The following is a 24604-nucleotide window of genomic DNA, read 5'->3' on the forward strand; positions in this document are numbered from 1 at the left end:
TTGTAGACCTCGATCATATCCTCCCTCAGCCATCTCTTTTCCAAGCTGAAGAGCCTTAACCTCTTTAGCCTTTCCTCATATGAGAGGACTTCCATCCCGTTTATCATTTTGGCCACTCTTCTTTGAACCTTTTCTAACTCGGCTGTCTTTTTTTGAGATACGGCGACCAGAACCGAATGCAATACTCAACGGTGAGGTCGCACCATGGGGTAATACAGAGGCATTATGGTATTCTTGGTCTTATTTACCATCCCTTTCCTAATAATTCTTAACGTCCTGTTTGCTTTTTTGGCCGCCGTCACACACTGGGCAGAAGATTTTGGCGTATTGTCTACAATGACACCTAGATCTTTTTCTTGGATGCTGACCCCCCCCCCCCCCCCCCCCCCCACCAAGGTGGACCCTAGCATCAACTAGCTATGATTTGGATTATTCTTCCCAATGTGTATCACTTTGAATTCTGCTCAGTGTGCGGTGGTGGCCAAAAAAGCAAACAGGATGCTAGGAATTCAAATTATGTGGGATATAAGTACAAATAAATAAATAATTAGGGGAACTGAATCTGTAAGCTTTGAAAGTGAGTGTGAGCAGCTTAAATATAAATACGCTTGTCAACAGGGAGCCAGTGAAAATTTTGGAACAGAGGAGAAACATGATCGTACTTATATGCATGACAGATTGAGTTTGATAGCAGGATTTTTGTATTGACTGAAGTTTTTTTTCAGATTGGAGTGAGAGCATCCTAAATAAATCACGTTGCAATAGTCGAGTCTGGTGGTTAGATACAGAAGAAGCGAGTGGAAAGTGTCTTGATCAAAATTATCTGCGGACTGAGAATAAGAAAACTAGTTTAACACAAGCTAGAGACTTGAGGAGAAAAAGTGAGTTGAGAATCTAGGATAACTCTTAGGTAGTGAAAACAGTCCGTTGGACTCAACCAGAGAGTTTGAGAGTGCTGGAAGGACCGCCGGTGAACCAACAAGCCACCGTTTTCTGCTTATTTAAGACTAGCCTATGAACACTTAGCTATTCGGAGACTAAACCTTTTTTATTGGACATAACTTAATACATTTCTTGATTAGCTTTCGAAGGTTGCCCTTCTTCCTCAGATCGGAAATAAGCAAATGTGGTAGCAGAGAGTATATATAAGAGAAACATCAAAGCATTACTTTGACAGTCTGACAGAGTGGGAGGGTGGGGGTATGCATGGGGACATCAAAGCATTTCATTGATATTCTAACAGAATGGGTGTTGGTAGGTGAGAGGAGGGTAATAAACAGAGAAATACAGCTTATGGTTTGTAATGGGTTAGAAAACCCAGATCCTTATTAAGTCCTGTTTGTTGTGTGTCAAAATATTCAATCATTCTTATTTCAAAGGTCTTACATTCCTGTATTGTTTTAAAATTACCTTTCAGTATTCTTACTGTGAAATCACTGGTGCGGTGTTCTGGTCTTGTGAAGTGTTGGCCCACAGGGGTGGGGGCTTGACTGGCATCGGCTATTTTCATGTGATGTCTGTGTAGATTGAATCTTGTCTTAAGCATCTGGCCTGTTTCTCCAATATAGCATCCTTCGTTACATTTTTTACACTGAATGATATATACCACATTGGAAGATGAGCATGTAAAATAGTCCTTTGTTGAATATTTTTCCTTTGTGAATGACTGACTGTGGGGTCTTGTGAAATGTTTTGGCATAGTTACAGGGAAACGTGCCCTTTTCTTTTTCCGTCTGTGTTGGAAGTTTACTTCTGATCAGCTTGTGTTTTAAATTTGGTGGCTGTCGGAAGGCAGCACTGGTGGGGATGGGAATATCTCTTTCAGTAATTCATCTTCCTGAAGTAGTGGCTGTAGGTCTCTTATGATTTTCCTCAGTTTCTCCAGCTCTGAGTTGTATGTCACTACAAGGGGAATTCTGTCTGTGGCTTTTTTTTCTTTGTACTGTAGCAGATTTTCCCTGGGTGTTTTGAGGGAGGAGGCAATATTCTTGGAGATTATCCTCCCTCAGTGTAAAAAATGTAACGAAGGATGCTATATTGGAGAAACAGGCCAGATGCTTAAGACAAGATTCAATCTGCACAGACATCACATGAAAATAGCCGGTGCCAGTCAAGCCCCCACCCCTGTGGGCCAACACTTCACAAGACCAGAACACTGCACCAGTGATTTCACAGTAAGAATACTGAAAGGTAATTTTAAAACAATACAGGAACGTAAGACCTTTGAAATAAGAATGATTGAATATTTTGACACCCAACAAACAGGACTTAATAAGGATCTGGGTTTTCTAACTCCATTATAAAACATAAAGCTGTATTTCTCTGATTATTTCTCTGTTTATTACCCTCCTCTCACCTACCAACACCCATTCTGTTAGAATATCAATGAAATGCTTTGATGTCCCCATGCATACCCCCACCCTCCCACTCTGTCAGACTGTCAAAGTAATGCTTTGATGTTTCTCTTATATATACTACCTGCTACCACATTTGCTTATTTCCGATCTGACGAAGAAGGGCAACCTTCGAAAGCTAATCAAGAAATGTATTAAGTTATGTCCAATAAAAAAAGGTATCATCTTATTTTCTTTTCCATGTTTTATTTTGTTTGATTTCTATTGATAACCTTTAAGAGTGGACTAACCTCTCTACTATTTGGAGACCAAATCTAAGCAATGTCTCGCATCCCCCATTAGAGCCTGAGGGTGACCACCTTCATGCAGAGCCTGAGGTTACCGGGGCGAGGTGGGATGACCGACCAAAAAATAGGACCATATAAAAAGTCAGTCCTATCTTTGCGGTACCACATAGCTGCTTCAGTCCTGAATATCGCACTTAACTGACTATGCGTTAGTTGGCGCCAGAAACCCAGAAATTCAGTGCTGAAATCAGACATGGCTCAGTATTGAATTTCCAGGCATAAGGCCAGCAGCGATCAGCAAAACGCTGAGCACCATCAGTTGATTATTGACCCTCTAATTCATAGATTGAGCACAAGTTTAATTTCAGTCCCTTCTTCAGAATTGTCTCACTGGTCTATTAAAGGAACTGATCAGTTTGCCAATACCCCAGTGCCAGAGATGGTATCGGTGTGGACCAGGTGCTGCTGCTTGGGGATTCCTGGCAGTGTCTTATTAGCACTGGACTGGATTCTTTTCCCAGCCTAGGCTCTTTAAGGCGGTGCATCTACTTGACACTGTCAACCTCAGTCACAGGAGCCCTGAAATAGTGTCTGTCCTCCACAGCCTTTGCTGAGAAATCTTGCAAGAGGAAGTGGCTTAGTGTTCTCCTAGCTATGAGCAAGGCAGGAAGGGGGGGGGGGGGGGGAGGTGGTGCTAATCCCCAGTGTTGCAAAGAGATTAAACCACAGATGAGAGAGAGGTGCCCAGTTCAAGACCTTTCTCTAGTTTCCACAGCATTTACAGAGGAGAAGACAGAAAAACAGCAGGGTGTGGAGCACTACAGAACCATGGAGAGCCCAGCGGTTCCCTAGAAGGGAGGAGGGCAGCCTGCTCTGGACCCAGAACACATGTACATCGCATCTTGTTGGCAGAGTGTCGAACTGGATCAGGACGGTGTGCCGGTACCAGAGCACGTGGGACCCAGATGACCACTGGCTCTATGGCTTGTTGAAGCCCTCTGGCTTTGGCCTCCCATGACCCTCGGCCCAGCAGCATGAGCAGCGGGTACAGCAGCCTGGATGAGGAGCTGGAGGAATTTTTCTTTACGGCCAAGTCGACCTTCTTCAAGGGGGGATCTGCAGCAAAGGTAGAAATGCATTCTCTATCCTAAAACCCCAGAGGCTGGGAGGAGCTGCTCTGACTTGAGGAGCTGAGAATGAGCCTGGCACCAGGTGCTGGCAAACGCTTAACCAATGGCTCTGTGCTGAGAGCTGACATTTCCTGTTTTGTGAGACAGTGTCTGTGATCTTTCAAAATATATTACTAACACACTGTATCTTTGATAGGTCAGATGCCCCTCGCTTCCTTTATTAAATCGTTTTAGTACTACTGTTAAAGGCTATGGCAGTGTTGAGAAAAAGAAATCCTGAATTAGTCCCCCTGTCCATGAGAGCAGACCTGCATGGCAGTGATTTTTATTTGTTTATTCATCTTGATAGTCTGAGCATCTCTATTATGAAACCAAGACAGCAAATTAGCTCGTACAAAAAAATAGAGAACGTTAGAGTAAGTTAAAAAAAAACAAAACAAAAACAAAGTGATGTTGGTCTGTGTGTGTTAATTTTTTGTTCTGCATTTTTAGCACATACAGAGAAATGTGGATCCTTCATTCCGCTCACAGCATCTGTTAGCCGATGACTGTCCCTTTGTCAAGATAAGAACTGTTTTTGGGTCATTTCTTAGTAACTCCAAATCTTTGCATCTTGGGGGTGCTTGCAGTTAGTCCTGCCACGTGTACCCCTGTGGCTGATGTCAGGTGATGTCCTGGAGCTGAGAATCTACAAGCCACAAAGGGTTAAACCTTAATTTAATTTACAATTAAGATTGTCCTAGTGAACCTGGAAAGTCTGATTTTTAGAAAGAGCACAGTGAGCCTGAATATTGTCATGGTGAAACTTTCTAAAATCTCTCTCCTCACCTCCAGGAATGATGGGAGGTAAATCCCAGTCCCAGGTGGAGGAAACTTCTCACAACCTGGGGATTTTTATTATAGGGCTGGGGAAGGTCCCCAGTGTCGCTACCCAGGAAGCCAGGGTATGCTCTGTCCTCTGTTTCCAGTGTCTAATGCAGCAAACTGTACATGCCTGATGCCAAAGGCACCAACATCCCAAAGTGATTGGGGGAGGGGGGGGAATCCAAAACAAATTACACCCCCCCCCCCCCCGGGACACAGTGAAGGAGCTTGCTCAATATTGGTGGTCTTAGCACCCACAGAGCGGACTCCTCTGCCTGTTGCCCTGTGATAGAAGCCATGTCAGCTTTTGCGCTTTAGTCTGTCGAGATAAACTCAAGGCTGCTTACTGGAGCTCCAGGTTAAAGCTGGACTAAGGGAGCAAACCAGCGACCGTCCCTGGCATCAGGACATCGAAGATGCTGGTGTTTTCGTTCAGCCACTTTTTCTGTAGATCAGTAACATGAGGAGTTTCCAGCAGCGATGCTGACGCATGCCTTTCCGGAGCATTGGGTCGGAAATGTTGGCTGGGGTGGCACAGTAGATTCTAGCAGTCTGACACGTAGCCTTGAGCTTTACATACAGGCTCTGAGTCTGTAAACAGCAGGAATCTGAGAGCTGAGGATTATCTCTAGCATACCCTGGCACAGGAGTAAGGTTCATTGCTGTCACAGCATACATAGAATGAACCAATACCTCACCAGAGACTTCGCGGACATACCGTAATGACCCCAGTGGGATTGGGTGCTGTTGGTTGAAAAACCAGGGGTTTTGCTTAACTCTTGAAAGATGAATTTGATCTGTGATGCACACGGACTGCTTTCTCTGGGGTGTGCACTTCCATGCAAGTACAACAGAATGGCTTATCAAAGCCAGACCCACTTCTAAACTCTGTCCAGCACAGCAAGTGGCAGATCGCGCTGCAGTAATGAGTTTTGCATCGACTAATGTTTCTACGTGGGTTATACTATAGTGCATTACTATGACAGGAGTGAACCTCACCCCTCTGCCAGGGTACGTGGGAGATGATCTTGGTCCCTGAAATGGAGACTGCTCTCTCAGTGCTTGCACTATGCCACAGACAGCTTCTTTCTGGAGTTCACCAGTGGCCTGCGTAGATCACTGCTTCACAAGATGCTTTTGGAAATTCAGTGGTGCTCTGTAGTTGGGATAATTCTGTATTTTTCTGTCACAGGGTTGGTATTTGAAGATCTTCTCTTCACACATAGAAGAGAATAGGTTTCGCCTTGATTTTTCAGTAATGACATTTTTTAAAGGCACAAGTTATTTTTTTTTTCTTTAGCAGTGAAGGAGTAGCCTAATGTTTAGAGGAGCAGCTACGTACGCCATGTAGCGCTATAGAAATGCTAAATAGTAGTAGTAGCAGGCTGTAAACCAGGGGAACCAGGTTAAAAATTTTATTCATTTATTTAACAAAACTTATAGCCCACCCAGCCAACCATTTGAGCGGGTTACAATAAAACAAGTAAATCAAACAATCAATAACAAACATACAACAATAACATAAATACCCACAATAAAACAAAACAAAAAAATGCTCTGCTAAACAGTCTCTTCAACTGCTTTCTGAACAATAAGAGAAGAAATTTGGCGCCAACTGGCAGGAAGAACATTCCTCAAACTCGGGCCAACAACAGGAAAAAAACCCGGGAACGAATGTCTGCAAACGAACACGATGGAACAAAGGGCCATCCAACAGTCCCAGAATCTGAGACCGAAGAGGCTGTGCAGGACAATACTGCTGCAACCTTTGAAACAAATCCAATGGAGCCTCATCGTTCAAAGCCTTAAAAACCGGCACCAACAATTTAAACTCTGTTCGCCACACAATAGCCAATTGATGCAATTCCTGTAAGCTGTGGGTTTATATGATCAAACGTACTCATCCTCATGAGCCCGTAATGTGTTCGCAAGACCACACAACAGAGCATTGCAATAGTCAAAATGCAGCAGCTCATATCTCTGCAGAACATATCTCTGCTGCTCAGAGAGAAAATTCCTTATCTTGGCAGCCGACCGCAATTTTAAAAACACTACTCGAATCACCGATTCAACATGTGGTTCGAAAGACAGGGTAGTGTCCAAAATCACACCCAAACTACGAATCAAAGATTGATACTGGCACAAAAACAGCCACATAAAAACCAGAATAAGGACGAGCCTCACCCGATTGAGCTAATTCTACTACTACTACTACTATTTAGCATTTCTATAGCGCTACAAGGCATACGCAGCGCTGCACAAACATAGAAGAAAGACAGTCCCTGCTCAAAGAGCTTACAATCTAATAGACAAAAAATAAATAAAGTAAGCAAATCAAAACAATTAATGTGAACGGGAAGGAAAGAGAGGAGGGTAGGTGGAGGCGAGTGGTTACAAGTGGTTACGAGTCAAAAGCAATGTTAAAGAGATGGGCTTTCAGTCTAGATTTAAAGGTGGCCAAGGATGGGGCAAGACGTAGGGGCTCAGGAAGTTTATTCCAGGCGTAGGGTGCAGCGAGACAGAAGGCGCGAAGTCTGGAGTTGGCAGTAGTGGAGAAGGGAACAGATAAGAAGGATTTATCCATGGAGCGGAGTGCACGGGAAGGGGTGTAGGGAAGGACAAGTGTGGAGAGATACTGGGGAGCAGCAGAGTGAGTACATTTATAGGTTAGTAGAAGAAGTTTGAACAGGATGCGAAAACGGATAGACATTTCTGTCACTTTTACCAGTATTTTACTAATGACAAAATTTGAGTCCTAGCTACATTCAAAGTTAATCCATTAGTCTTCAACCAAACCTACACAGGCCAAAAATAAGACTCAACCAACCAAACTCCATCAGCCACAACAGCAGGAACAGGAAAATATCATACAAACAGTAGCCAACACCCAAATTGGCCAACACCTTACAGATCGGAAGCATAAACAAATTGAACAACAGAGGACAAACATGAGCCCTGTGGGACACCAGCAGGTCACTGTCACCCAACAGGGCGTAGAAGAATGTTGAACAACCTGAAATGTACGCGCATCCAACAATGAGCAATACCAGGCCAACGCTTTACCGGCAATCCAAAAGGACTGCAACTGTTGTTAAAAATAATTCATGGTCTACAGTATCGAATGCAGTGGCCACATCCAACAAAATCAACAAAAAACCCAATCGACTATCATCCAACAATGTCTTGGTATTATGCTGTGTTCGAAAATGAAATCCCTACTACAGTTCTTTGTGATCTTGGACAACTCACTTAACTCCTCCAGGGACAGGGAAATGTCTAGTGTACTTGAGTGTAATTTGCCTTGAGCTGCTACTGAGAGAGGCTAATGCTTCATCCAGATCCCCTTGTGGGCAATGCTATATCCTGGGTAATGAGCAGCCAGTGCATTGTCTTCTCTCCTATCTACCCCTACATCATAGGTGCCCTCTCTGCAGGTACTTCAGCAACCCCATTACTGAAAAAATGCCTTCGCTTTATCCAAGTAGAAGTATTGTTGGGTTGAGCACCCCCCAATCATGCTGAAACATTGGCTCCTATGTCACATACATGGTAGTGTTTGCCTTTGCGTTACTGAGATTTGGTAGAAGTCTTACTCAGCGAGGTCACTTGGGCAAGACTTGTGGATTTGATCTCTTCTCCCCTCCAGAGTTTGGTAGCAGAAATTGGGAAGGGGCCTTCAAAGCCAGTCTGTGCTACTTTCAGCATCAGGCAGGCTTAGAACCCCTGTGACCTGGGAAGCTTGGCAGTTCTGCTGGTGTGCAGTGAGTGAGTGTCTTAGTCTGGGGTTTTCCCTTGGTTCAGAATAGAGAAAACATGTTACAGTAATACTCTCTTTTTTTCCTTGAGATGCAGTACAAGCTCCAATGAGATCTAATATGACTTATGAAGGTGCTGTGTGCCCTGGTAAATTTGCTTTGGCAATGTTGTGGAGTCAGCCCAGGAGATTTCCATAGGGTTACCAGGTCCACACTCCTGGATACTGCAGATATTCTAAACGGGGTAAAAAGATGTAGGACCTCAGTTTCCCCTGTGAGTTTTCTAAACATGAATTTGGCCTGGTAGCTACTTAGCCCTGGGATTGGTAGCGTGGAATGTTGCTACTCTTTGGGGTTCTATGTGGAATGTTGCAGGGGCGTAGCCAGACAACCAATTTTGGGTGGGCCTGAGTCCAAGGTGGGTGGGCATAGAATTCATGCCCTCCCCCCCCCTGTCCCTAGCCCCCCTCTGCTCTGCTCTTCATCCCTCCCTCCACCTGCAAGCCCACAATATTAAATACCTGAGCAGGAGGGGATCTACCAACCCCGCCAGATGAAGATTTCCTCCTGCTCAGACAGTCAGCGCTCTTCCAAACAAGCCAGCAGCACTTTCCTTGAGGCTGTGCATGCATGAAAACTAAGCATGTGAAGAGGGGCTGGTGTTGGTTTCAGCTCCAGGCAAGTGCTGCCAGCTGCCGTTTGAAAGAGCACTGGCTGCCTGAGAAGGAGGAAATCTTCAGTTGACGGGGTTTGAGGACTTCTGCAAGCCATAGCAAGAGTGCACAATTTTGGGTGGGCCAGAGTACAAATAGGGTGGGCTCTGGCCCACCCAGGCCCACCCATGGCTACGCCACTGGAATGCTGCTACTCTTTGGGGGTTCTACATGGAATGCTGCTACTCTTTGGGGTTCTACGTGGAATGCTGTTACTCTTTGGGGTTCTACGTGGAATGTTGCTACTCTTTGGGGTTGTGCCAGGTGCTTGTGACCTGGATTGGCCACAGTTGAACGTAGGATACTGGGTTATATGGACCATCAGTCTGACCCAGTATGGCTATTTTTCTTAAGTTCTTAGTCTACTGGCATTTCTGTGGTAGTAATCTGTATAATCAATCAATTTATTAACCACCTTTACGAAGAGATTTACCCAAGGCAGTGTATAGCTCGACATAAAGCCTACAATTTTGTTAACAGCATAACAAGAGGAAACTGATCAAATAGAAGCATAAATACAATCAATGAGGTAAACTTGGAAATTAAATTTGGCCCTGTAAGTTTGCTTTCTTGCTTATTTTATTAGGATTTATTTGCTGCTTTTGTTCCTGTGCCAGTGCAGTTTTTGCAGAAATGGTAAGATGTGGTCACGCCACTTGCAGCGTTCTGAATTGGAGTTGGTGCAAATTGTGTTTTTTGGTGTGACCAGTGAACAGGACATTACAGTAGTCCACTCGTGATATCATTGTGGTCAGACTTGTCTTTTTTTGAGATGTGGAGAGAGATTTTGTATTTGCTACAGGTGACAAAGTTGGTTTGTTTGTTTTTTTTTTTTTTTTTGGGGGGGGGGGGGGGGGATGGAAGTAAATAATGTGTTTAGCAGCTGATCAAGATTCCTGATCTGTGATTTTAGAGGAAGTTCATACCTTTTTTGAAGTTAGGTACTTTATCTGCTTTGTTAGAAACCCACAGATTCTCTGTTTTGCTTGGGTTCAGGCAGGGTTTGTTTTTGCTCATTCTTGAGTTGCTGTTAGGTTTGTCAGTTTCTTACTGAAGGCTTAGTAAAGGTAGGTAGCCTTACAGGTGGTCTCATGGTCCCCCTTCATCTTCCAAGTGACACTGGACCTGTGAATTACCAAGTGGCCCGAGGTGACTGGGCAAGACCCCATGGTCTGCCTGGCTCAGAAAGTGCCTGGTTACAGCCCCTCACTTTCTGCTCAGAAAGGCCTTTTTTTCCCCTTGTATTTGATTTTATACAGGTTTTATTTGTCAACTTGACGCTGAATCACATCAGTTTGAAAATTAAGACCATTTAAATGTAGCACTTAAAGGCCTTTCCTCATGTTTGCTGTGTGAGGAGATAGGAACAAACATTTAGAGACTGGTCTGTAGAAGGCCTACTATATGATCTAGGGCTTGAAGCCAGGTTTCTTTGTAGCTAACATGGTCCTGTGTCTCTGTGACACCCACTGACCCCTTACTTTCATCCTCCTTAAATGTTAGCAGGTAATCAGTTCCTGGCACCCCAGTGGAGGCTGCGTTACTGTCTATTTTTAGAATTTAGCTGCTGTAAAATTGGTGTGGAAATAGCTGTAAATGTTCTGCTACTACTTGATATTACTTTTGCTGAGGGGCTGCAGTCTAGATTCTTGTTCTTCCAGAGATACTGACCAGATTCCTTTGGTCCCTTTGACCCCAGTGGCAGGCCTCCTCCTTGCATTGTAGGTTTTACAAATGGTATCGAGCACAGCCCTGCGGTTCCTGAAGCCTCACGTTCCACTAGATCTTCACACAGACTCGGGAGCCTTGGCAAAGGGGGAGGGAGACCAGGACTCTTCTCCCAGTCCTGTCAAGATATGCTGCCACTTAGATCATTTCTAAACTGGCCCTGTGACTCTTAGTAACCCTATTCACTTTCTTCAGTGTTCTGAATTTCCAGTTTTATGAACTCTGCAGTTCTCGGGATGTACCATGCGCGGTGAACTTCCAGTCATGAGATATAGGGCAGCTGAAAGCAGACCAGGTCAGCTGCCATAGAGTGACTGCTTGGGACATTGAGAAACTGGGGAACATTCAACAGCTGTTCCCAGGGCCGGTGTTAGGGGATGGCATTTGCCCTGGGCATCCATGCCATAGGGAGACCCCAGACCTGCCTCAAGCTAAAGGAGGATTTCTGCCCTGGGCCCCTGAATACCTAACACCAGCCCTGGCTGTTCCAGGCCAGCTGCTATAATGAAAGACTCAAACAGGGATGCAAGGATGCTGAGGGAAGGTCACCAGCCAACCTTGCCCTTGAATGGATGCGTCAGTTATTCAAAGCTGTCAAACTGCAAGAGGATTGTAAAAAATTACAAGGATACCTTTTGAGACTGGGCAACCAAATGGCAGATGCCATTAATGTGAGCGAGTGCAAAGTGATGCATGTGGGAAAGAGGAACCCGAACTATAGCTACGTGATGCAAGGTCACCGACTAGGAAAAGGATCTAGGTGTCATCGATACGTTGAAAGCCTCTGCTCAAAGTGCAGAGCGGCTAAGAAAGCAAATAGAATGTCAGGTATATTAGGAAAGGAATGGAAAACAAAAATGAGAATGTTATAATGCCTTTGTATCACTCCATGGTGTGACCGCAGCTTGAATACTGAGTGCAATTCTGGTCACCGCATCTCAAAAGAGATATAATGGAATTAGAAAAGGTACAGAGAAGGATGATGAAAATGATAAAGGGGATGGGATGACTTCTTAATGAGGAAAGGCTAAAGTGGCTAGGGCCCTTCAGCTTGTAGAAAAGACAGAGGTCTCTAAATATTGAGTGGACTGTAACAGGTAGACGTGAATCCTTGTTTACTCTCCAAAAATACTAGGACTAAGGAGCACGCAATGAAGCTACAAAGAAGTAAATTTAAAACAAATCGGAGAAAATATTTCTTCACGCAACAGCAACATATAATTAAACTCTGGAATTTGCTGCCAGAGAATGTGGTAAAAGCAGTTAGCTTAACAGGGTGTAAAAAAAGAAAGGGTTGGCTACGTTCCTAAAAGTGCATAAGCCAAACTATGGAATGTGCTGTCTGAAAGGCTCCTCTTAACAGAAGACGCTCTGTTTCAGGAAGCAGGTGAAAGCTTGGCCCTTCAACCAGGCCTTTAATGGAAGAAGTAACTAAATTGTTAGTCTCACTTTCACACACACAAGGAGTGACTCGGGCTGCACATACTGCAGCAGGACATGTTTATCCACTCCTACCCTAGCTGAGATAATATTTGACCATCTCTCTGACCTCATGTGCACCTTTCTTTAAATTAGTCCCCTTATTTTCTAACTCCTCTTACCCTCTTACCTATCTATATGTTCCATCTTTGCTTATACCCTTTGCTGTCTATTAAAATGTCCTATTACATATAGTGTTGACATTGTAAGTAGTGTACTATGCCATACTTTGTATTATTTGAATATTTTACTGCTGTAATTGCCTATTGCTCATATTTGATCTATTCTTACTGTACACCGCCTTGAGTGAATTCCTTCAAAAAGGTGGGAAATAAATCCTAATAAATAAATTAATTAATTAAAGATGGACTTAGTAAAATCCACTGCTTATTTCTAGGATAAGCAGTATAAAATGTATTGTACTGTTTCGGGATCTTGCCAGGTACTTGTGACCTGGATTTGCTACTGTTGGAAACAGGATAGTGGGCTTGATGGATGTTCGGTCTGAACCAGAATGGCAACACTTATGTTCTTGTGTCCTTCTTAAGTGTGCATTATCTGCTCCAATAGGCTGAAATACCTCCTTTAATCTCCCCCTATTTAGCACCAAGGTAAGAGATTAATACTGTAACACAAACTTGATTTGGTTTCCTTATGGAGAGGGGACCTGGGAAGCCTTGTTCTACTCCCCCCACCCCACACACAGCTTTTTCTGTGATAGGGCTTGGGCTAGGCTCTATGGGGTCTGGGATGGGGGGCACTGAAGGCCATGCATCCAAAATCCAAACAGAGAATTTAAAACACTTTGAAATAAACCAATGGTTGCTTTCTTTCAGTCGACATCAATCCTCTGTTCTATGTTCTCAGATGCTCTTTCTTTCCCATTTTAAAAAATGTATTGACTGACTATTATACACAATTTTGCTTTGAATATTTGAAAGGCAGCTGGTCTGAGACTAATGTAAACTTCGCTGTTGTTCAAGAAGAGGTCACTTTGTCAAGAAAAAGATTTAGTATGAAAGCCAGGACTAGTGTTGGCCAAAGAGGCTGGTGTTCTGGATTCTGTCCTTTTGTTTTGGGGGATTTTGGACATCTTCATGTTTTTGTTTGTTTTTTTTTTGTGTGTGGGTTTGTGCATTTTTGTTTTTAATTGTATTTTATATTTTTAGTGGATGTGATTTCCAACTTGCGTATGCTAAAAAGGAAATGATGTTTGTGTTTGAAATGAAGTTAACCTGTTTCTTTGCATTATTGTTATCATTATTGTTGCTTTTTAGTTTCGCAACAAATCCATATCCCTATCCTCCAATGATGCAACTGGCCAAGTTGCTGAAGCACACAAAAGCAAATCCTGTAACGAAACAAGTGTCCCCTTCCCCAGGCACATTTTCCTCAAACCATTCTTTATCAGCATTATCAGGGCCGGTCTTAGGCAGAGGCGACCAAGGCGGCCGCATAGGGCCCCGCGCCTAAGGGGGCCCCGCTCTGCCTCCCTTCCGCTCGCCTCGGATGACTGTCCGCATTATTCATGATGATCCCGTGGCTCGGCCACTCCACTTCTGGGGAGGGGGAGGTTTCATGATAGCATTGTGCTTATTATTTCAATCAGTTTTTTTGTACAAGTTTAGCTTCATTTGTCTTTATTTGAAATTTCATAAATAAAAAAAATTTCTAAAAATGGAATAATCTTATCAATGGGGTGGAGCTAGGGAGTAGCTAGGATGGGGCCCCACCAAATTAGTCTGCACAGGGCCCCACACTTGCTAAGACCGGCCCTGAGCATTATTATTGTATCTCGTTCCTTTCCATCCACCAGTCGACCTGTGCTGTTCCATCCAGTCCCCCCACCCCCAAGTTATTAATCCTTCTTCACCTTCTCCAATTGCTGGCAGTACCCTCTGGAGCAGCTCTTCTATTTGGGCATAACGAGGCCCTCGGTAAGTTTGAGCCTAATGGTGCCTTTTGAGAATACGGCAAGATCAGGCATGGCACAGCTCAAAGCTCTGACATGGAGGGCTGGCCATTGAGGGTTTGCTTTCTACTTGGCCCTGCATTTCAGCCTCCACTGACTTAGGCAAATAAGGCCCTGAACCTCATAGGTGTAGACTGGGGGGGGGGCGAGGGGGGGCAATGCCCCCCCAAACGACGATGAGGCGCCGCCGCGCCATTAGTTAAAAAAAAAAAAAACAAAACACATGCACGCACGCGCTCCTCTCCGTCCGCTTGGCTTCCCTGCTCTCTGTCTGCGTCCCGCCTTCCTCTGACGTCAGAGGAAGGCGGGACGCAGACAGAGAGGGCAGGGAAGCCAAGCGGAGTAGCAGACGGAGAGGAGCGTGTCCGTCTACCCCTCTCTCTTCCTCCCTCCGCCGCAGGCAGCAGTCTTTTCCAGCGTTCCTGGCAGCGGTAGCGTTGTACACGCTGCCTTCGGTCTGCCCTGAAGCCTTCTCTTCAAGTTCCTGTTCCCGCATAGGTGGGAACAGGAACTTGAAGAGAAGACTTCCGGGGCAGACCGAAGGCAGCGTGTACAACGCTACCGCTGCCAGGAACACTGAAAAAGCTGAAGACTGTTGCCTGCACCGGAGGGAGGAAGAGAGGGGGTAAACGGAGTCACCATCTTGGACCTCGCGGGGGGGGGGGGGGGGGGGAGCAGAGGGAAGATGGATGGGACTGGGAGGGGTGGGGAGCAGAGGGAAGGAGCAGGAGATGGATGGGACTGCGAGGGGTGGGAAGCAGAGGGAAGGAGCAAGAGATGGATGGGACTGGGAGGGGTGGGAAGCAGAGGGAAGGAGCAGGAGATGGATGGGACTGGGAGGGGTGCGAAGCAGAGGGAAGGAGCAGGAGATGGATGGGACTGCGAGGGGTGGGGAGCAGAAGGAAGGAGCAAGAGATGGATGGGACTGCGAGGGGTGGGGAGCAGAGGGAAGCCTACTGGAAAGAAGACACTGAATAAAACAGAAGACACTGGGACCAAAGCGAATAGAAAAACTAAATGATCAGACAACAAAGGTAGATAAAAGTATTTTATTCATAATTTATTAATTGAAATGTGTCAGCTTTTTGAAATGTGATCTGTGATATTTTGCCTGTAAATTCAATTCCTTCCTCCACATTAGCATATTCATTTGTATATGTATATATGCAAATGATATGCTAATATGCTCCGCCCATTCTTTGCCCCCCCAAATGAAACAGTCAAACTACGCCTATGCTGAACCTCTACGGATGCCCCCCCCACCAATCCACCCCTCTGCTGGAGGTGTACTGGGGAGGGTGGCTCTTAAGCATTTTTTTAAAGGATTTTTTGACACCTTTTTCAGTAGTAGCTCAAGGTGAGTTACATTCAGGTACTCTGGATATTTCTCTGTCCCAGGAGGGCTCACAATCTAAGTTTGTACCTGAGGCAATGGAGGGTTAAGTGACTTGCCCAAGATCACAAGGAGCAGCAGTGGGATTTGAACTGGCCACCTCTGGATTGCAAGACCGGTGCTCTAACCACTAGGCCACTCCTCCAACCCAGCACCATGAAGACCACTGAAACACCTGTTTGCCCAATATTTTAATCTTTCCTCCCCAAACATCAGTGGGGTATTTGGGTTGATGTTTTTAATGACTGAGCTGAAGCAATACCTGTAGACGCTGGCCTCCATCTCAAACAGAAAAGTGCAGAGGCCCACTAAATTATAGCAATAATTACAAAAACAATTAGTCATTTTTTTTTTGGTGGGGGGAAGGTGTGAATCCTACTTTTCCACCAGCTCCTGGGGCATATAGGCAGCAAAGAGGTGTGCCCTCCCTGAATCCTCCCAATGCTGGTTTTTTTTTTTTAAACCTATTTCTGCCAAGCTGCAGTTTTGTGTCCCAGATATCGTGGATTTTGGGGTACAAATGGTGGGTTTTCATTTTGAGAATACGTGTTAAGCAGTTGTCCTGTAACCTGCACTCCGGAAGCCTGTAATTCTCTGGGTTCTTGACAGGATGTTTTAAACTCTCATTTCTTGTTGACAGCTGTTGGGTTCTGTCTATGTATAAAGAGGAAATGTAGCAATGGTGGGGGGGGGGGGGGGGAGTTATGGTTACTGACTTCCACTTTTGAAAGGAAATTCACTATACCAGTGTTTCTCAGCCCTCTCCTGGAGACGCACCTTGCCAGATGGGTTTTCAGGATTACCACAATGAATATGCATGAGATAAATTTGCATATTCTGGGAATCCCTTGTATGCAAATATCTTCATTTTGGTAATGTGCTTTCGGGTGAGGACTGAAGTCAGCTATAACCAGCACAGATTCCAGCAGGAAGCTTTGGGAGGTGTTCTCCCTGCCAGTTCTAAACCTGAGCTCCCAGGGCAAGATGCACTAAACGAGCCTTTAACCACACTTTAACAAACAAGTTTTTAACCCTGGCATGTACTAAAGCCCAATTTCCGACGACGGTAGCAGCAAACGAAAACGGAATGCAGATGAGCAAATTGTGTAGAAACCCTATTGAAATGAGATGCATCAAAGTTTTACCGCTTGCCCTAACGCTGGAAAACTCCGGGAAAGGTAACGAGAGGTCTGTACCTCTCGTTAGGGCTGCCCTGCACTTTAATAAAACAGTGCTAAAGCAGGAGGGAAAAACTTCTTCCTAAAACAAAACCTCAGAAGAATAATGTGTACGCATACGGGGTCTCTGTTGACTGCCAAAAGCATTCCTTCGTGCATAGCCGTTCCGTACCGATTCGTTATAGAATTCGGTACGGAAAGGGCTCTAACGAGGACTTTTGTGCATCTTGGCCCCAGTGGCTGAGCCTGTGCTGGGGTGAAGGTAATGGGAACAGCTTTTCCAAACCGTCTGTTGTAATAAATTCATTGCATGAGAGATGTCACCTGAAGCAATTCTAATCTCCTTGAGCTAGTCCTGGCTTTTTATTTTTTTCCAAGATATTAGATCATGCCAACTACAAAATACGTTTGTGTCCCTTTAAAGTCATACTGTTTTCACCGTGGCTACTTGAGACATCACTTCCTGAACAAAAATGAAGTTACAAAATACACTGAGGAGAGTTGATGGGGCTGGAGATCAGCTGCTGATAGATGAACTTCTCTTTTCCTAGTCTTTTGGCTTAGTGTGAGGCAGAGGGACAAAGCTCAGCCTAGGGCAAACAGTTTTAAGGGTGCCCTGCTGCAGCACCATTTTTGTTCCTGTCCTCTGCTGGGCCCCCTGCTGCTTCCCCAGGTGTGAATGGGAGGCTTCCAGTGGCAGGCAGAAGATTGGCTCGGTCTTCTGCTCCTGTGCCGGGTTATTGCATTTTAATTCTGCTCTGCTGGCCTCGGGTCCTTCTTCCTGCCGCATCCCACTTCCTGTGAAGTAACTTCTTGTTTCCGCATAGGAAGGACCCATGGCTGGCAGAGCATAATTAATGCAATAACCCGGGACAGGAGCAGAAGACCGAGTCAGTCTTCTGCTTGCCACTGGAAGCCTCCCTTCTCTCTTGATTTGCTGCTGTGGCAAGTAGAGGACCGGGGGGGGGGGGGGGGGGGGGGGGGGGTGCAGTGGGGTTGCTGCCCCCTCTTGGCGGGCCTGGTGTGTGATCCTGTTTTACAGTCCATTACCCACCACCACCTCCTTAGTGTTTCATACTCCAAAAGGAGCTGAAGGGACCAGTTCAGGAAGGGTAGAACAGGCCCCACCAGGAATAATAGTTTTTCTGTTCTGCTTTATTGCATTGTAACTAGTGCAGATGTACAAAGATATCTGTAATCAGCTAGTCTGGCTTTGTTCAGTCTACACAACATTGCATCTTTTTTTTTAATGGGTTTCTCCAATTTGGTGGCCTGGTTCCCAAAGGAATCCTACATAGAGTTGGCTGGTTGAAAGTAAAATGGCAGCCAGCTCCCTACCTCGTGCACTTTTGTGGGTCTCTGTAAATTCTAGTTCTTCTTCTCTCTTCTCCCTATAATCCCTAACTTCTTCATTCCCTTTAGCCAGAGAGTACTTTGAAGCAATGTTCCTCTTTAATGACTTTCCAGAAGACTATCAACACGGCAAGCGTTGGACCAGACAGAACAAAGAGTCTGTCTCCGTAAACATGAAATACTCTTTCAGCAGAGCTTGGGAGATTTTCTGGACACTTATGAAGAGGGAAGTCATTTTTAATGAAATCTAGTGGCAGTCATGGATAACGTTTTCAATTTGTAAGCATTCGGAGTGTCTGAAAAGCATCAAACAGTGTATCTGTCCGAAGGCATAATATCTTTTGTTGAAGTGGACTCATCGGGTCTTTCATTTCACTTACAATTCGCTTATTCTTTCCGTGCAAAAGGAAGTACAATAAACACTACCATACAAGAAACAAAAATTATCCCCCCCCCCCCCCACCACACACAATCTCTCATCCGTAAAAGCTTCAACAAACAGATCTTAACCCTCCTTACATAAGTACATAAGTATTGCGATACTGGGAAAGACCAAAGGTCCATCAAGCCCAGCATCCTGTTTCCAACAGTGGCCAATCCAGGTCACAAATACCTGGCAAGATCCCAAAAAATGTACAAAACATTTTATACTGCTTATCCCAGAAATAGTGGATTTTCCCCAAGTCCATTTAATAAGGTCTATGGACTTTTCCTTTAGGAAGCCATGATTTTCCTTGATTTCATCACAGAATTTTACCTCCCTAGCGTGCCCCGATGTTACATTTACCCAGTCAATATCGGGGTAATTGAAATCACCCATTATTATTGTGTTGCCCAGTTTCTTTGCGTCCCTAATTTCCTTTAACATTTCTGCAACCGTCTGTTCATTCTGGCAAGACGGATGGTAGTACACTCCTATCATTATCCTTTTCCCCGTTAAACATGGAATTTCAATCCACAGTGATTCCAAGAAGTGTTTTGTTTCCTGCAGAATTTTCAATCTGTGATTCAAGGCTCTCGTTAATATACAATGCTACCCCTTGAAGAGTTAAAATCTCCTGCTCCAACTTTACCCTTCTGTGGACAGCACATTACAGTCTAACATGAGTCACAGAAAAACCCCTCGAGCAAGTACGCTGTTGGGACAGTCCTGCAGGTCGTGTTGTCTGCATTGTAACAAACGCAATGAAAAAATATAATATTCTAACAACTGTGCTGACTCCACAAAATAGAATGTTAGAAATGGGGCAAAATTTCTGATGGATCCAGGGTGTAGGCTTCGTCAACAGTGATGTGATACTAGTCGTTTTTATCAACTGTGGAATATACCTGTCTACCAAGGAGGCATTGACTACATCAACCCAAAGCATTCACAGCCACTGTAGCCTAGATATCCAATATACAAGTTACTGACTTTTTTTTACAATCTCCTCCTCATTGACCTAACTTCCTCCCAAGATCCTGGGACACCAACGCTAAAGATTCCAATGTAGTCCTGTCCACGGATTCTAACATTGTGTCTAATTTATCTTTCAGATGGTCTTCAAATACCTGCTGCTGTGGTACAGTACCACAGCCAGTAACATATTGTACCTTGTACCAGTCTCCAGATGCTATCAAAAGGTTCTTGTAGACGAGAGGATCGTATTTTGCTTATTCAATAACTGTAAATATTCCCTCTTAACATCCTGCTCCTGAAATTTCTGTCCCTAGCAGGCCTTTTCCTCCCCACCCCCTAAGATTCAATTTAAGCCTACGGTACATATTGCTGCCTTCTAATGGTCACTTTTGACTGTGGAATCTTATGCACAGTATACAATTCACTCGTTGTCATTTCCCACATGGAAACCAAACTGTTTAGAAAATCTGGGGATCCCCTTAAATGGCCATTTCTCTTGCAAATTCTGCAGGTCTACTACTCTTCAGCCTTGTGACAAGCTATCCAGGTGGACAAAACCAATTTACAATCCCTGCATCAGCCTCCCCCAACCATGTCTGGAACATAATCCCCTCCTGCTGCTAATTAATTGCACCTTGTTTTTTTGGGTTTTTTTTCTGACTGTGCATTAATCAAGTTGAAGGTTGGCTTTTTCCTTGGGCCTTTAACAAACCTCTCAGACCTGGAAACAGGAGTCAGTACTCGATGTGAAGGTCAACCATGCTTCTGCATTGACCAAACTGAAATTCACCAGAACCTGATCACCTACCAGAGCAAAATATACAAACTGCCTTGTGGTAGAGACAAACTGAAAAATTGGAAAGTGCTGGGAAATTTCAGATTTTCAGTGTCTTGGTATAGCACTGACTAATAGCATGAAAGTCCCATTCTCTGTTTACTAGGTAATCAATAGAAATAAAATGAAACACAGAAAAGAAAATAAGATGGAAACCTTTTTTTATTGGACTAACAATATATTTTTGATTCACTTTTGAAGGTAATCGTTTGTCATTAGATCAGAAAAATCAAATCAAATTTGATTTTATTTCTATTGATTACTTTTAAAAGTGGACTAACACGGCCACCATATCACTCCACTCTGTTTACTAGAAAACAGTTGTTCTTAACTGTTAATGTCCGCAAACCCATTAGAAGTCACCCATACAGTAGAACTGAAAAGTAAATTAGACACATAGCAACATACTAACATAGTAGATGACGGCAGAAAAAGACCTGCACGGTCCATCCAGTCTGCCCAACAAGACAACTCATGTGTGCTACTTTTGTGTATACCCTACTTTGATTTGTACCTGTGCTCTTCAGGGCACAGACCCTATAAGTCTGCCCAGCACTATCCCCGCCTCCCAACCACCAGCCCCTCCTCCCAACCACTGGCTCTGGCATAGACTGTATAAGTTTGCCCAGCACTATCCCCGCCTCCCAACCTCCAGTCCCGCCTCCCACCACTGGCTCTGGCACAGACCGTATAAGTCTGCCCCACCTCCCACCCACCGGCTCTGGCACAGGCACAGACCGTATAAGTCTGCCCAGCACAATCCTCACCTCCCCAGCCCTGCCTCTCAACCCTGGCTCTGGCACAGACCGTACAAGTCTGTCCTGCCTCCCAACCCCGGCTCTGGCACAGACCGTACAAGTCTGTCCAGCACTATCCCCGCCTCCCAACCACCAGTCCCGCTTCCCACCACCGGCTCTGGCACAGACCGTATAAGTTTGCCCAGCCCTATCCCCGCCTCCCAACCTCCAGCCCCGCCTCCCGATCTTGACTAAGCTCCTGAGGATCCATTCCTTTGGCACAGGATTCCTTTATGCTTATCCCACGCATGTTTGAATTCCGTTATCGTTTTCATTTCCACCACCTCCCGCGGGAGGGCATTCCAAGCATCCACTACTCTCTCCGTGAAAAAATACTTCCTGACATTTTTCTTGAGTCTGCCCCCCTTCAATCTCATTTCATGTCCTCTCGTTCTACCACCTTCCCATCTCCGGAAAAGATTCGTTTGCGGATTAATACCTTTCAAATATTTGAACATCTGTATCATATCACCCCTGTTTCTCCTTTCCTCCAGAGTATACATGTTTAGTTCAGCAAGTCTCTCCTCATACGTCTTGTAACGCAAATCCCTTACCATTCTCGTAGCTTTTCTTTGCACCGCTTCAATTCTTTTTACATCCTTAACAAGATACGGCCTCCAAAACTGAACACAATACTCCAGGTGGGGTCTCACCAACGACTTATACAGGGGCATCAACACCCCCTTTCTTCTACTGGTCACACCTCTCTCTATACAGCCTAACAACCTTCTAGCTACTGCCACCGCCTTGTCACACTGTTTCGTCGCCTTCAAATCCTCAGATACTATCACCCCAAGATCCCTCTCTCCGCCCGTACCTGTCAGACTCTCCCCACCTAACACATACATCTCCCGTGGATTTCTACTTCCTAAGTGCATCACTTTGCATTTCTTCGCATTGAATTTTAATTGCCAAACCTTAGCCCATTCTTCTAGCTTCCTCAGATCTTTTTTCATGTTTTCCACTCCCTCCGTGGTGTCCACTCTGTTACAGATCTTAGTATCATCCGCAAATAGGCAAACTTTACCTTCTAACCCTTCGGCAATGTCACTCACAAATATATTGAACAGAATCGGCCCCAGCACCGATCCTTGAGGCATGCTTTCCTGTTGGCCACTAGTCACTTAAATATTGTCCAATGATCTTAATCCCATTTTAATAAGCATAAAAACATTTTTGTCCCATTCCCTGGGCTTTAGTTGTAATTTCTTATCCAGAGCAGATACCTTGTAACATGTCATGGGCCAGGTTCTTCATACTTGTTGACCTTGCATTTCTTTCAAGATTTTGCTCACACCTTTGTCAGTAGTAGCTCAAGGTGAGTTACATGCAGGCATATATTTCTCTGTCCCAGGAGGGCTCACAATCTAAGTTTGTACCTGAGGCACTGAAGGATTAAGTGACTTGCCCAAGATCACAAGCAGCAGCAGTGGGATTTGAACTGGCCACCTCTGGATTGCAAGACCAGTGCTCTATCCACTTTGACAGGAGACCTTGCATTATAGCAGAAATCTGTTCCTAGCTACCCTGGAGATTTATGCATTAGAAGCTTAAGAGGTATTACACTGGTTTAACCATAAGCCACTACACAGCCTTAATCGGAGCAAATGAATTCTACAGTTGGGCCACATGTAAAGATCTCAAGAGGACGTGCGTTGCTAACGGGCATATTTATATATCTGGTATGCTGGGTGCATCTTTCCAAATAACAGCCGAATAAAGAGCAAGGTGTCGCAAAGTGTTGTGACATCTAGTGATGAGGACAGAGAGAAGGCACATTGTATCTCTCTCACCACTCCAGGGCATCTCCACAGGATTATGGTTCTGTAAAACTTGAAGCCATTTGGGTCGGGTTCTTCAGTTCTGTCCCAACCTAGGAGTGCACTGAAGCTCAAGGGAAGAGCTCGCAAAGTACCCAGGAACCTCTTCGGATCCAAAGAAATGTTGATGAAAACCAGAAGCCAAAGTTAGACCCACTTTCCTTGGTTCTCCCTTTTCAAGATCATTAAGAAGCTACCTTGGGTGTCTGAGAAATGGAGTGAGTTTGGAGTCCAGGAGACTGTTGGAAAACGGTAATTCTCATCTGCAAGTGGCTTCAGGGAGATGTGGATTTTTCTCCAAAGCTTTGCAGGTACCTATAGGGGGGGAAAACCCTGGGTCGATCGTTCTGTGAAGATCCCTTTTCTAGGGAGTTGTTTGTCACAAAATCCCTAGTGTGTGCAGACTTCTTTTTTGAAATGTATCGAGTTTTTGATTTTGAAATGTACTGTTTGCCAAGTAATTCATATGCATCGTGAACTCCCGTAAACTGTTTTTTCTTTTGGAACACCTTCATCCAAAATACATTTTTGTTGTTCTGCTGGGACTTGTCAAGAGAATTTTCCACAAGCCTAAGGGCCTTGAAAGATTTAACATTACTCCCTTTGAGAAAAGGATCCCAGGAACACTGGTTGTATAATGGCCCCTGTGTTCAGCTAGAGTGGAGCAGGGGCTACAAAAGGCATGAATTTATGAATGTGGGTTAGGCTAGTGCAATTTTTCTAGCAAAAAAGGTGCCGGTACTAAAATGTCTGGCCACCCTTCAGGGGTGGGGTGATCACTGAGGGGCCCCCCTGCAACCAGTCACAGAATCTATGACAACGCAGAATTGGTGTGTAGAGCCTGAGCTCTTTCATTAAAACTTGGGTATCCTGGGTCAACTTTAGCAGACATTGGAAAAGGTGCCGGTACTCAGTACCCCCGAGTACCCCCTCAAAAAAAGCCCCGGTTAGGCCTATGGCCCAGGCAGCCACAGGGAGGATGGTTAGTGCAGCGTTCTGAGAATCTGGGGAACCAGGTTTGATTCTCGCTGCAGCTTCTTTTGACTCTGGGCAAGTCCTCTTAATTCTCCATTGCCCCAGGTACAAAATAAGGACTTGTATATAATATGTAAACCACTTTGATTTTAACCATAGAAAAGCAGTATATCAAATCCCATCCCCTATCCCTAACTTAGGTAATGTTGTAGCAGCTTCAGTCACCCAGTCTCATAATTGATGATATCTCCAGGGAACTTAAGAACATAAGCACTGCCATACTGGGAAAAGACCAAGGGTCCATCAAGCCCAGCATCCTGTCTCCGACAGTGGCCAATCCAGGCCTCAAGAACCCGGCAAAGACCCAAAACAAAACAAAAATGTAAATGAATAATGTTCAATGGACTTTTCCTTCAGGAATCTGTCCAAACCCCCTTTAAACTCAGCAAGGCCAACTGCTGTCACTACATTTTCTGGCAACGAGTTCCAGAGTCTAACTACGCGCGGAGTAAAGAAAAACTTTCTCCTGTTTGTTTTAAATCTACCACATTCTAGCTTCATCTTATGTTCCC

General features: G+C 44.8%; 1 protein-coding gene across 2 annotated transcripts in view; it reads left to right on the forward strand.

Annotated features, from left to right (window-relative positions):
- RASSF5 (Ras association domain family member 5) overlaps positions 1 to 24604 on the forward strand; it is a 78388-nt gene that overhangs the window by 45745 nt on the left and 8039 nt on the right. Inside the window, exon 1 of one of the 2 annotated variants that reach the window (XM_030220766.1) lies at positions 3441 to 3768. The exons of the other annotated variant lie outside the window; for it this stretch is intronic. Within the exon in view, the coding sequence (XP_030076626.1) occupies positions 3676 to 3768 (93 nt within the window). The 5' untranslated portion in view covers positions 3441 to 3675. Of the gene's footprint in view, positions 1 to 3440; positions 3769 to 24604 lie in introns of those variants that run through there. 2 annotated transcript variants of the gene reach the window in all.

Source organism: Microcaecilia unicolor, chromosome 12, assembly GCF_901765095.1.
Source record: "Microcaecilia unicolor chromosome 12, aMicUni1.1, whole genome shotgun sequence".
Classification (NCBI taxonomy): Eukaryota; Metazoa; Chordata; class Amphibia; order Gymnophiona; family Siphonopidae; genus Microcaecilia; species Microcaecilia unicolor.